General features: G+C 33.8%; 1 protein-coding gene across 2 annotated transcripts in view; it reads left to right on the top strand.

Annotated features, from left to right (window-relative positions):
- LOC113498014 (alkaline phosphatase-like) overlaps positions 1-14,371 on the top strand; it is a 103,530-nt gene that overhangs the window by 67,400 nt on the left and 21,759 nt on the right. For both annotated transcript variants that reach the window (XM_026877889.1, XM_026877888.1), the window contains exons 3-4: positions 11,261-11,470; positions 13,523-13,604. In XM_026877889.1, the coding sequence (XP_026733690.1) occupies positions 11,374-11,470; positions 13,523-13,604 (179 nt within the window). In that variant the 5' untranslated portion in view covers positions 11,261-11,373. The remainder of the gene's footprint in view (positions 1-11,260; positions 11,471-13,522; positions 13,605-14,371) is intronic.

Genomic DNA, 14,371 nt, shown 5'->3' with positions numbered 1-14,371 from the left:
GAAAGTTTGAAACAATCGTGGTTTACACGATAACATCAAACGGTGGTGCGTGGCATTTGGTTCTTATAATTAGATTTAATTCTTCACTAATCTTTAGAATATTAAAGCATAGTAAACCTATGAAGTACAAGAATATCATCTTTCAGGTGCCATTTCATAATTTTAGGGTAACCACTTGATTTTTGAACTTAGAAAGATCTTTTGATATTTAATGATATTCAAATTGTAACGAGAATTAGCAATTCTAGGAAAAATAATTAGAAGATATCTTCGGTTATTGTATCTTCATAATTGAAGGAATAATCAAAAAAGGAAAACTCAATGAAAACATTATATAGCTATAAACAAGTTGTATTTTTCTATGAATCGTTTATTAAACATAATAATATCATAAGAAAACAACTGTCTTGGATTTTATTCACAATGAACAACTTATCAACTTCTCGTTATATTGATATTGTTAATATCATCAAAATCCTTTAAAGCTTGAAAAATAATATAGTGATACACAAACGCCAATTCCAGGAACTGTAACCAAGTACTATTGGCATCCCGTACAAGCACGATCTCACTCGTCATGATCGCGATCCAGATTGATGATTGATCCAAAAGAGTTTGACGGTCAATCTAGGGCGCTAATCTATCATGGATTTGTAGAAGCCATACTGTTATTGGGGGGGAAAACCCGCATCGGTTGCACTGAGAACGGAAAACACGAAGTATTTTTCTCGAACTTCATTTTTTATTACTGAAATAGTAACTGCTGTAGATATATTTTTAAGATGGAGTTTTGAGCTATACATTTTAAAATGTTTTTTTTTTGTATTTTTGGTATTTACCTACACTCAATTTTGTACCTGACATTGTTTACACGATCGAAGAGTGGGTTTGCAGACCATGTATGTACATTATAAAAAGTTTGATTTATTTTCCCGGAATGGTTAAAAAAACTGAGGATTTCTCATGGATCTAGAGGCCTTTGATTTGAAGAAGAGATTGCAAAGCCAAATGACGAATAGACGTCCAAAAATAGTCCCTATGTTCCACATACAATTTGTCGGGGAGAAAGAAATTAATGACAGAAAGCGGAGTTCATATGCGGGTAGGCGTAGAATAAAACCAACAACTCAAACAAGTCTCAACGTTGTACTCACCTGTGGAAACCTCAGGGATGCCCAGGGATGTACCTACTTAATGTTTTTAAGTGAACCAGTATGAGTGAACTGTTGGTTTTATTTAGTGCTTGGTTAATCGACGTGTCGCATGTTTTACCTCCGCATAGGAGAGGCATTTATGTAATCACTACTTGTGCTCACTAATGCATGTTCTGAGTCTTGATCTTTATGCAAATAACTTGAATGGGTGTGGAAAGTGTCCACGACATACTACGTGAGGAAGGTTTTCAAGGAAGTCCTGTATTTTCAAAATGATCCAGTACCTGTTTAACTTCACGTATTCCTTTTATCTACTAAAACTGTATTTTAGTTTCAGTCGCAGACGCTTCGTTTGTAGTTAATAGTCTCCAAAACTGCTTATCTGTCTTTTTAGTATATCTAGCTACGGAAATCTACATTATAAACTAATGTAGGACATGAAGAAAAGATTCATTTGAAACTTTCAACAATATGTTATGTAGATGGACTTTCAAATTGGGCGAATTTCCATACACTTTTAGATTAGAAATAAATTCGTTTGGTTTGCATGTCAAACGGTAGTTTATAGGTTTTTCCGTAGTTTGCTAAGGTTTTGCTGAACCAGAAATCTCATTAAAGCAACTCTTTTGTTTCCATTTGAATCTAGATTTAACTTTTCCTTTTAGATCGACTGTGCTTTTAGTATTTGAATAAGCTGCTCGCATTTCTATTAAAGCAAAGCAAAGAAATGCAAGCCAATTTGTTTATTAATGGCAACTTTTAAATTATTAAGCGTTAATAGCTCGTTTTAAATGTAAACTACGGCACTATTTTTTTTTTCTCCAAAGTTTTAAAAAGGAGGGCAATTAAAATTGTTAGGTATCTTACATCTATGAACTTGATTTTTATTGAATTGCGTCAAAAATTGTGATTATATGGATGACTTTGACTGGGCTGTTGGTCTAGTGGTGAGTGACCCTGACTGCTATACCGGAGGTCGTGGGTTCGATTTCCACCCAGAACAAATGTTTGTGTGATGAGCACTATCATTTTTTCTGTGTCTGGGTGTAATTTATCTATAATATGTATGTATTTAGAAATATATAAGTAAGTTTATTAGTTGTCTGGTTACCATAACACAAGCTCTGCTTAGCTTGGGATCAGATAACCGTGTGTGAGTTGTCCCCGGATATATTATACTAGCTGTTGCCCGCGACTTCGTCTGCGTGGTTAGAAGATATAAGTTATGACTTTTTCTTCGCTCCTATTTGTCGCAGCGTGATGATATACATATAGCCTTAAACCTCCCTCGATTAATGGTATATTCAACACAAAAATATTTTTTCAATTTGAACCAGTAGTTTCTGAGATTAGCGCGTTCAAACAAACAATCAAACAAACAATTAGTATATACATAGTACATACATAGTATATACATAGTAATTAGTATATATATAGTACAATTAGTATATAGATGCCAACGATATCTTCGCTACGTTTCATCGATTTTTAATTTCTCGCGCGGAGATTTTAATATTACGATAACTCATTACCTATTAACATTTTTGGCGTAGTGTAAAAGGCAATTTTGTTCTATATTACATGCATGATATATCTAACTTATTTATTTGGATAAGGATTAATACTGTATTGTTAAAAAGAGGTTCGTATGTAACCAATAATTTTACTGTATTAAGAAAACACATAAAAATGGTTAATGTGGGTTATCCTTGGAAGATAGACATATACCACCGCGGACTTTTTTGTAGATCTATTAAAGAGGTACAAACTCGCCATACATTGTTTTGTTGTAACTCAAAAGGTTTTGGCAGCGTTCTCGATGAAAGCTCTCGAATGGCTTAATTTTTTCCGACATGTTTAACTAATATCGCTGTAATATCGTCAGTTTACACAAAACCTAAACTTATTATACACTAAAACCTTCCTCAAGAATTGCTCTATCTATCGTTGAAAACCGCATAAAAATCCGTTCAGTACTTTTCTAGTTTATCGCGAACAGACAGACAGACAGACGCGGCGAGGGACTTTGTTTTATAATATGTAAGGTTACCTATTAACATTTTTGGCGTAGTGTAAAAGGCAATTTTGTTCTATATTACATGCATGATATATCTAACTTATTTATTTGGATAAGGATTAATACTGTATTGTTAAAAAGAGGTTCGTATGTAACCAATAATTTTACTGTATTAAGAAAACACATAAAAATGGTTAATGTGGGTTATCCTTGGAAGATAGACATATACCACCGCGGACTTTTTTGTAGATCTATTAAAGAGGTACAAACTCGCCATACATTGTTTTGTTGTAACTCAAAAGGTTTTGGCAGCGTTCTCGATGAAAGCTCTCGAATGGCTTAATTTTTTCCGACATGTTTAACTAATATCGCTGTAATATCGTCAGTTTACACAAAACCTAAACTTATTATACACTAAAACCTTCCTCAAGAATTGCTCTATCTATCGTTGAAAACCGCATAAAAATCCGTTCAGTACTTTTCTAGTTTATCGCGAACAGACAGACAGACAGACGCGGCGAGGGACTTTGTTTTATAATATGTAAGGATAAGGATAAGGATAAGGATAGCTGTTGCCCGCGACTTCGTCTGCGTGGTTAGAAGATATAAGTTATGACTTTTTCTTCGCTCCTATTGGTCGCAGCGTGATGATATACATATAGCCTAAAACCTCCCTCGATTAATGGTATATTCAACACAAAAATATTTTTTCAATTTGAACCAGTAGTTTCTGAGATTAGCGCTTTCAAACAAACAATTAGTATATACATAGTACATACATAGTATATACATAGTAATTAGTATATATATAGTACAATTAGTATATAGATGCCAACGATATCTTCGCTACGTTTCATCGATTTTTAATTTCTCGCGCGGAGATTTTAATATTACGATAACTCATTACCTATTAACATTTTTGGCGTAGTGTAAAAGGCAATTTTGTTCTATATTACATGCATAATATATCTAACTTATTTATTTGGATAAGGATTAATACTGTATTGTTAAAAAGAGGTTCGTAAGTAACCAATAATTTTACTGTATTAAGAAAACACATAAAAATGGTTATTGTGGGTTATCCTTGGAAGATAGACATATACCACCGCGGACTTTTTTGTAGATCTATTAAAGAGGTACAAACTTGCCATACATTGTTTTGTTGTAACTCGAAAGGTTTTGGCAGCGTTCTCGATGAAAGCTCTCGAATGGCTTAATTTTTTCCGACATGTTTAACTAATATCGCTGTAATATCGTCAGTTTACACAAAACCTAAACTTATTATACACTAAAACCTTCCTCAAGAATTGCTCTATCAATCGTTGAAAACCGCATAAAAATCCGTTCAGTACTTTTCTAGTTTATCGCGAACAGACAGACAGACAGACGCGGCGAGGGACTTTGTTTTATAATATGTAAGGATAAGGATACTTTAATGCTTTAAAACTAATGTATCTTATGTACCTACCACCGAAGATCACATCGTGGAAATCAATGTACCTACTTATTGAGTATTGACTTAACATTAGATGACTAGTATAATATGATTCGATTTGTTAGACGTTTTCATAACAATTTTAGCTGTTTATTTTTTTTTTACAATCCATAACAATGAAATGAATACCTATTTGAAAAAAAAGGAGTCATACAATTTACAAATTGCTTTTGCATAAAAGTTGCAAGTTGTAATGCTTTAAAGTAGTCGCTGTGAAAGGTAATTGATATTAATTGCGTTATTGTGGTCGTTTTGACTGAATTGTTACTTGCTGCAAATTTTAGTTAGCTAGCATAGGCGATCTATTCTCCAATTTTTCTTAACGGGATGATTTTTGTGTCCAGTAGTAGGACCTTGGATATTTATATAATAGGCTGTTATTATCTATACTCTATATTATACTAATATACTTACTTACTTACTAATATATAAAGGTGAAGAGTTTGTTTGTTTGTTTGTTTGTTTGAACGCGCTAATCTCAGGTACTACTGGACCAAATTGAAAAATTCTTTTTGTGTTGAATAGATCATTCATCGAGGAAGGCTTTAGGCTATAAACCATCACGCTGCGACTAATAGGATCGAAGATACAATGGAAAATGTGAAAAAAAACTGGGCGGGTATAAATCATAACTTATATTTTCTACCCACGGGGACGAAGTCGCGGGCAACAGCTAGTGATTATATATTTGTTTTGTAAGTAAAACATCATATATTCGACTGATTTCCTTTCTTTGGCTCCAAGGATGTTTATTATAAACTTGGTGTATTTCAATAAACAACTTTTCCGACAGCTTTAATAAAAAACAATTTTCTCGTATTCAGTTAGCCGTTAATCGAAAATCTGTTACAGCGGACTGAGCCGGCTTTTCGTGTTTTAGACAAAAACTACGGCGCTTGTGTGAATATTTTTTGTCTGGAACAAAAAATATTACCAGATACCTTTATTCCGATGTAATTAATGAAGGCTCCTTTAAGTCTTCTTGGACAAATGCCGAAAAAGCCCAGTGTTAAAAAAAAAACTTGTAGGTACCTTTCCCAAGACCTGTGTTGGTTACTATTTGTACCAACTTTTGTTGGTTACTATTTGACCTGTGTTGGTATCAGATTTATCTGAGTATTTAATAAGGAAGATCTTATTTGACCACTATGTCTTAACTCGTGCATAATTAACTTAGAAATATAATTATATTTCAGTGTTACCAGTTGTCAAAATTGTTTGCCCAATTATGCTGATAAACTGTATCATTTAGTTATAAAGGAGCAACAAGCCACTCGCTGAAACACTAATGCATGACGCCTTCGCAAACCAAACATTTCATTGAGTGCTTCATGAGCGCAAGCGATGCGATGTGATGAACGTACTGAGAGTACGTACTTATTCGCTCATACCTTAAAACACAAGTGCAACACCACCACGCTAACTGCGTGAATTTTGAAAAAATACGTACTAAAGCTCTTAGAGAATTAAAACGTACAATTGTTAAGCTTTTAGTTTTCACAGATTACCGATGGAAATGTATAATATCTTAAAAAGATCCGCTTACCGTAATAAAATATTTTAGAAACAGCTATGTGTCTAAAAATCAGAATTTCTTTGCCGTATTTAGATAGACTGTTTTATTTTTTGAGCAGACGTAATAAAGATTTACTCGAGCTTTTTTATTCGAAGTGTTTGGCTAGTAAATAATGTTGTATAACTTTTATGTTCTCCTAATCTGGATTTGTATGAGAGCTAAATATTGTTTTATTTGACCAGATTAGAGTTCACGTAATAAACTGATTTTATTTATTATCTTTTTTCATTATCGACACAACATATGGAATAAGAGTTTTTTTACAAATATATGTCAAATAAATCCAGTTGTAGAATTTCGACCAAATGTATAATTAGAACCAATAGAATCATTTCACTTACATCCTTCTCGAAACACAAATCCAGTAAAAATCTATAAAGATAATTCGTCTCATACAACAAAATTGCTATGACAAAACTGCATCATAACATACTGGCTGAGTGCCACTTACGTACCTGAAATTTCTGAAGAGTTCCTTCAACATTTTCCGAAGATGCGGTAAGCCGAAAACTTTACCAAGTAAGACAGTACGAAAACTTAAGTGGACTTGAATTCCTTGTTCTGATACTGGATTATTGTCGTTACGTACTAAACTTGCTCCAACTTAAATTTGAAGCTTACATATACCGTAAAAGTTCCGACGGTGTGCTCGTCTAACAGTTTAATATGTCATCAGTGTAAAATTTATTTATAGGTGCTATTTATTTACAGGTAGGTATCTCCTAAAATCGTATTGTTGCTATTGTGGAATAAAAACGCCGCTCTTTATCAGTCATGCTTATACAACTGCAATAATATTAACTACTTGAAGAGGTGGTAGGGGGCTTGTCTTTTTTAAATTAATAAGCATAAAAATCTGCTTTTATGTGCTATGTACTGTGTATGCACGAGGTGCATTTTTGATCCCCGCGCAGGCAATTACTGAAGTGTCTTTTCGTATTTATGCATGTAAACTTAACATTCTAAGACACGAGAAAGAAAACGTCCCGATAAAACCGGGTTTCCTAATTTTGGAATCTAAAATCGCCAACCCGCAGAAATCGAAGTGATCAATATCAATTATTATACATTTTTGATGCTCGTTACTTACCGAGAAACTTCGGATTAAATCCGTTGATGTTTTACGGAATATATAATTATTTATATGATATTTCTTACAGAAACATTATTTAGTAACAAAACACAATATTAATTAACATGTGCGTTGCTTAGAACGGCAAATGAACATTCCCAAAGCTGTCCCGAATGTTATCAGAATATTAATATATGGGCGTACATTGGAAGGTTTCCAAGAATTTAGTATAATAAATGGTCTCCTTAACAAGCTGTCTAAAATTACAAAACAAAGCGGGTTTATGTTATATTACATTTCTGATATCAATTATTATAAAATTATATGACAGCTTTTAAAATTATTTTCATTCACAGAAACTGCTGCGAATTGCATGAAGATATTCTGATGAGGAAATTCGAACCTCAGACAGGACTCATCCAACATAAGTCGTGTCACGATGCAATAAACAAATTCAAATTCTTAGTCAGTGACATCGGTAGCTTAGTGGGCAATATTGGTAAGCTGTCGCTGTTTAAAGTCCTACCTGAGGTTTGACTTTTTAATGTATTATTTCTATTTTATTGCAAAGTAATAAATAAGATTCAGAATTCAGTTTTTTTTTGCAATTAAAAATTATTTTATATGTACATATATTGTAGGTATCACGGTTTCGGCCATAACTGCAATAAAATTATTGAGTATTGTGTATTGAAAATAAACCTCTTTAAAAGTAATCATGTAAAAAATTAAAACACACGTCTCACCTAATATGACAAAGGAACTTCCGCAATTTGTGGTTGCCGCATAGCGACTTAACTGTCTCCGCGTTTGAAACAGGTGACAATCAAATGCCCGGCTGTGCCCTAGAGACATAACTGTCGGCGACGCGGCAATGTGACGCAGGGTTAACACTTCTATTTGTTTATTATGAATAACATTAAAAACTTTTAGTATTCGTTCAAACTATACAGACGAGCCAGCGATCGATGGCTGGCTACATGTTGTTTTGGTGAAAAGCTAATGACTTTAATTAGAGGATAAAGGAGGCGTGAGGAGACGTTGGGTTCTCGCAGTCTTAAAACCCACTGGGTGATTGAAACGTCCCCCAACGTTCATGGCCATGCCTGAAATTCACTGTTACCAAACTGTTGTGAAACTGTACGCTATTTTTCGTCAGCGGTTATGCGTGGCTTAATAATTACGCGTATCATGAACGAGATTGAGAATATGTATGGAAATACAATCCTCTACATAACGCTCACTCACAGCCGGCAGCTGACATACTATACATTTCGTGTGAACGCGGCTATAGACTCGCATACACACGGCCTTATTATTTTGACCCAATTCCTTACCATCAATATTCTTAACGCCTAATTTACTCATGCCAAGATACCAAACACTCAGAGAACTTTTGTAGGTAGGTAGGTACCTATCTGTGACGTATTTTTAAAGATTTATTTAATTCTCATAGTTAGTCTCATTTGCAAGTTTATAACTACATGCAAAAACCTGTTAGTGTAACAAAACCTAAAAGTTCTAACAAAATGTGCTGTTTATAGTTGGCCCTACACTGTAAATTTAATCCGATGAAAGACGATATACCCAGTGAACATATTATAATTACCTTTCTAAATAATATGATGACTGCCAAAATGTCATGTTGTCTGATTACGAACGCTCTTTGACAGTGACATTGCAAAACTACTGGCGGAATCGTGTTGTTCTTGATATTAGATAACTTGCCGCTGCGGAAATAGAGCTGCAAAAATGCTTCAGTACAATCAGAAGTCGGAACGGCAATAAATAATTCTATGATTATCGGAACTCGATTTTCGGCAGCGTACAATAATTCAATCAAATGCTCTCAATATTTTCTTTTCAAGATACATTTATGGCAAAATTCTTCTTACATTTTTGGATAAAGAAATAATCAACTTTGCTTTTCAATCTTTTGTAGTTCATGATAATGAACATAAGGGGACAGAAGGGAATACTGATAATTCGTAACTGTTAGAAAAACAGTCCAATAAAAGAAAGAGATTTTGAATGCCTACCCTCCCCCCTCTGCTTTAAGTAATAATAGCATGTCTGAAGAAGAATCATCGTTTTGTCTCGTGTAGTAGAATAGTCATATTATTCCTAGACATTAAAAGCCCCTACTAGTTATGATTTTCAAAAGTAATATGAACATAGACTTAGCAAAGATGCCATAGTTCTAGCCTCAATATTATTTAATGTATGTGTCACGATTACGTTTCAAAGGTTTATAAATACCTTTAAATTGTATCCTTGAAATACTAATTCCCTTTGAACTTTAACGAACCGTGAAATGAAACAATACCAGTATTTCAATCGAAAGCAATACAAGATTCCTAAACAGGTCAATCTAAAGTTAGATTTCTAACAACATGATTTAATTTAAAACCATTCAATTATCGACACTCGAAGGAATCTTGAACAAGACAATTAAACAAGCTTATTAACATTTTCAGCATTTTAACAGTTAGAGTACCAAAGTTAATATGGACTCTGTTGAGCAGATAGCCGCAAGGGATTAAAACAAGTCGCTCGATAACAAATTATATTGATTGAACTTCTGTTCTGGTTCAAAACAATTTTAAAGTTTGCCTTTTCACTGACCGCAATCAGGAAAGTTTTGAACTTCACGGCTGTCCTTGCTAACCTCGCCTAACTTCTTATCAATGTATTCGCAGTGCCTTCAAGATAAATGAGATTTTCCATTGTTCTTTAATCGCTTTGTCTCTATGTGTGCGCAGATTTATTTTCAAAGCGGGACTAAATATTAATTTTGGCTATTTCCTTTAAGATATGTACAGGAAATGAGAAATCTTTGTGATGTACAAGAAATATTTTGAAGGTTGTTTTGGAATTCCTTGTAATGAAATTTAATATGATTAATTATGTGTCAGTCTTTGCCAAGATTAGTTTGTAGAGCTAAGCTAACTCAGATAATTTTAATGGTTGCAGAACGTGAAAGATGTGAAAGCATTTTACCATCAATATTTCCAATTCAAGTATGAAGGTCAGAAAATTGATTTCTGGGCAAGTAATTGAATATTTCACTTTACGAGAGGAGCCATCTCCGACCATTACATGATTGAGATGCTGCAACATTTATAATCCAAATGGTAAAAATGTGTAATTTTATGTGGGAATATTTCAATTCTATCGAACTTTCTAAAAGTGTTGAAAATACTTGTGACACAATATACCAAATATATCAGTACCGTGGCATGAGGAATATTGTAACCAAATTACTATAATCATCACGAATGATCTGATAACAAAAATAATGAAGTAAGTAGTTTTATGGAACAGACAAATTAAAGCTAACGTCAAAACAGTCAATATACCATCTGAAATCCGATTCATTTCATATTTAAGTATCGCTACTACCTACCTTATTCGATTTTATTGATATAGGATCGATTTCAATAAATAACGAATAATCGAATCATGTTTGTGTATCTCGCGTCGCCTTATTATCATAATTCAGACATATAAGACGTGTATTTTATCAAAATGCCTTCGAAATAGATATCACGTGGGTCATCCCCGTAATTGGGTTTCTTGTTTTTTCTTCCCAGTAGGTACAATAATTTTACAAAGATTTCATTAAGCAGGTATTGGTCTATTTTCGTGTCTAACGTCTAATAAATCTGATTTGGTAGGTTTTTGGCGTGTTTTATGGAAGATTGACTTTGGTCTTTTATTACTATTGTCGTCTTAGAAATATCTGGTTCGTTTTCTGATGTCGACACGTAACAAAAGGTTACATTTCATTGCGAGTACCTAAGAACATGACAAATTGGTCTTACAATCTACAAAGCAAGAGGTTCAATAAGAAATAAAACGTAATTTTCTTATCTCAGAAAAAAATCTTCCGAAAAAATCTCCTAAATTTTCTCCGAGAATCTAAATGTGTTTTCGTCTTTTGCAGATCAAGCTTCAGTGAAAACATTAAAGGTTGAGGGGCAGTTAAGTGGAGAACTTTAGCGTGAGTTTCTTCGGGCCGCCCGGGAAAGACTGCAGCACCGATGAGGCTTGTGAATCATGAGTGCTTGGTGCTGCATCGCGATCATGATGTCTACTATCAGTACCAGCGTTCTTTCGCCGGCGCCGCAGAAGACTGAGGCAAAAGAAGCATATGGTAAGGACATCCATTTAGTACATGATTGTCAAAAATGGGTCTTCGTGGACTTCCGTTTTTTTAAGTTTTCGTCTCTTTTATTTTCTTGCGAGACTTTTGAGCAATGCGTCAATAAGTTTATACTAAAAGACCTTAGTAGCTCATTATAAGACATTGTCCAAAATGTTCTCGAAAACGATAATTTGAGGTATATTGTTGATGTTTATCTTGTGTATCAACGAAATTAACATGACCTCAATTGCGTCCATTTCTTTTAAGGTTCTATTAAGATAATACAAATGGCAGACATTTCATTTATGCCTACCAAGTAGTCGAAATAGGTTAACCATTGATAATTGAAGTGCTTGGGGGTGAACAACATAATAACATACATTTATGGACTAAATAAACAAAATTCGAGGCTAAGCACGAACAATTCTAAGAGAATTTAAATAATAGCATCAACACGCTTGTAATGACTTCCAGTTGTTTTCGTTCTGATTAAATACGGTCGTTATTCATTTGCCACTGGAACATAATGGAGTCAGTTCACGAAACAAATATTTGATTTTAATGTTTGACGTGGGAATTAATTAAATACGCAGATATGGTTAATATCGTAGTCGTGACAGTTTTGATAAATTCACTTAAATATTTTTAAATAAATGAATTTGAAATATTAAATTAAAACTACTCTCAGTTCAGATTATTAAGTATTAATTGTGATAATTTTCATGTTGTTAGTAACGTAATGATGAATAACGTCGCTTATTTTGATTAATTAACTAAAATAATTTAAAGTCAATTTCCACGAAGTCATTATTTTATTGACTATGAAATTCCTATTGTACTAAGTACTTCATTTAAGTTTATATTAATTTTGAATAAACAATTTACAACTAAGAGGCTTCCTGGGATTCCACAAAGTTATTCATTTGTCTCTTGTCAGTTCTCCACTCGGTTTTCGTTTGTGACTCGTTGACAAACTTCTGCATGGATTGACGTTTCTATGCTACGATGGCCTTTAATTTGCAGGCATTTGGAGTAAATATTAATTCTGTTGATGTTATTTCAACCTTAGCTGTGTTTATTTAAGACCAAATTTGTAACGTATTTGTTCTGAAGATATTTGTCATCTAGATATTGAAATGTTGATTCGTTAAATATGTGTAATATTCGTTAGTTTTTGGGGTTTAGTACTTAAAGGGTGAAAATAGTACCCCGACTGGGGCTCCGCTGTCTGTCTGTCTATCCGTCCGTTCGCACTAGGCTGTATCTCAGGAAGCATAGAGTTAGACAGTGCAAATTTTACAGGAATATCGGTAGGTAGTTACCGATTTTCTTTTCTCCTTATTTTTACGGAATGCTCATTGTCGCGATTCGTCTGACTCTTAACCGGTTATTAAGAGCAATATGAAAGCATTTTTTGAGGTCAATCTGAAAGGCTAAAAATACGTATAAGAGGATACTGCGATGCAACTGCCAAAATAAGACAGGAAAAAGGATTATAACAATAATAATAGATACTTCGATTTCGATATTGTACTAGTTCCTATAAATAAAATTCTATTTGTGTATCTTTAATGTATTCGTAACTAATCGTATGGCTCGCTGTATAATGTTGAACGCAAATTAATGTACGGACCACTAAAATTCACGTTTCACCAACTTTATTAATCCTTGTACTAATGAGTTTATGACCCGTTTTAATTGATTGGCCTAACCAGTACGCGGTACTTTCAAATGTTATGTTTTGAGTTTTTTTAAACGTTTTTAAAAAGGAGGTTTCGATTTATTACTCTTCATGTCACTCGTAGTTTTGATTGTAATTTTATTTTTTTTCACTCAGGCAGTATAATGATAATAGAGAATCATTGTTATTCCTTGAATCAATATTACAAATACTGTTACTGTAAGTACTTAGGACAGATTGACTGGCGACGCTGCCGCTGCGTTAGCTCATAATAAGGTTCCGGTTAGTCTAAAACTAGTAACACGTCCAGTAATTATAATAAGTTCCAAGGAGCTTACATTAAAGTGAAATGTAAAGACTTAAGTGCTTTTTCTTTACAGATCGCCACTACTGGTATGCACAGGCACAGGAAACGTTACAAAAACGTCTTCAGTACGCAGCTGACAAAAATCCAGTTGCCAAGTGAGTACCAATGATCTTACTAAATCAATATAGAGTGGTGTATCGTCTACAAGGTAATAGACATGTACATTTTTTGTACGCGCATTTTTTAAGCGTATTCAATTGTTTTCCGTTGGTAGGTTATATTTTTTTGACATTTTTATGCGAAATCTGGTTTTGATCGATACCAAGAAGTGTCCTTTATCCCTATTGTATATTTTATTTCGTGGTACCGTTTTTGACCGGTATAAAAGTTTTCTGGAATTCACTTTGTCCAGTCAACGCTTTTTTTCGGAAAGTCGATTTGAAAAGATGTAAAATGCCTGGAGGTATACGAAATGTGTGAAGTACTTGACCGATATTCCCACAAAAGCGATGCTCGATAAAAACCTCCGTCAAACTTGAATATTGGCAAATAGGACTTTTAACTGAAAAATGGTAGCGAGTAATGATTAAAAAAGTATGCTAAAACCGGGAACGTATTGTGTTTGATGCTGAAGTGTGAATTTTGTAAAGCTTTTTTTTTCTGACGTCACGCGTCAACCCGAACGTTGTAAAATTAATTATGTATCCGATCTTGTAGTTAGGATGCAATAGTTCTGCATCTACTTTGGACAGTTTATTTCTAATCTCCCATAAAGCGGTGGTGAATGATTCTTTGTAGATGTTATATAAGATTAAAGTTTTGCACAACTTCTGCATGTTGGCCCTGTATCCCCATACGGTGTACTCCTTTAAAAGGACCGGGTCTCTTTACATTATGTTATCTCGTAAATAAAGAGACATAT

The sequence above is a fragment of the Trichoplusia ni genome, chromosome 10 (genome assembly GCF_003590095.1).
Source record: "Trichoplusia ni isolate ovarian cell line Hi5 chromosome 10, tn1, whole genome shotgun sequence".
NCBI lineage: Eukaryota > Metazoa > Arthropoda > Insecta > Lepidoptera > Noctuidae > Trichoplusia > Trichoplusia ni.
Note: the sequence above shows the minus strand (reverse complement) of the source record. Positions and strands in the feature narration are given on the sequence as shown.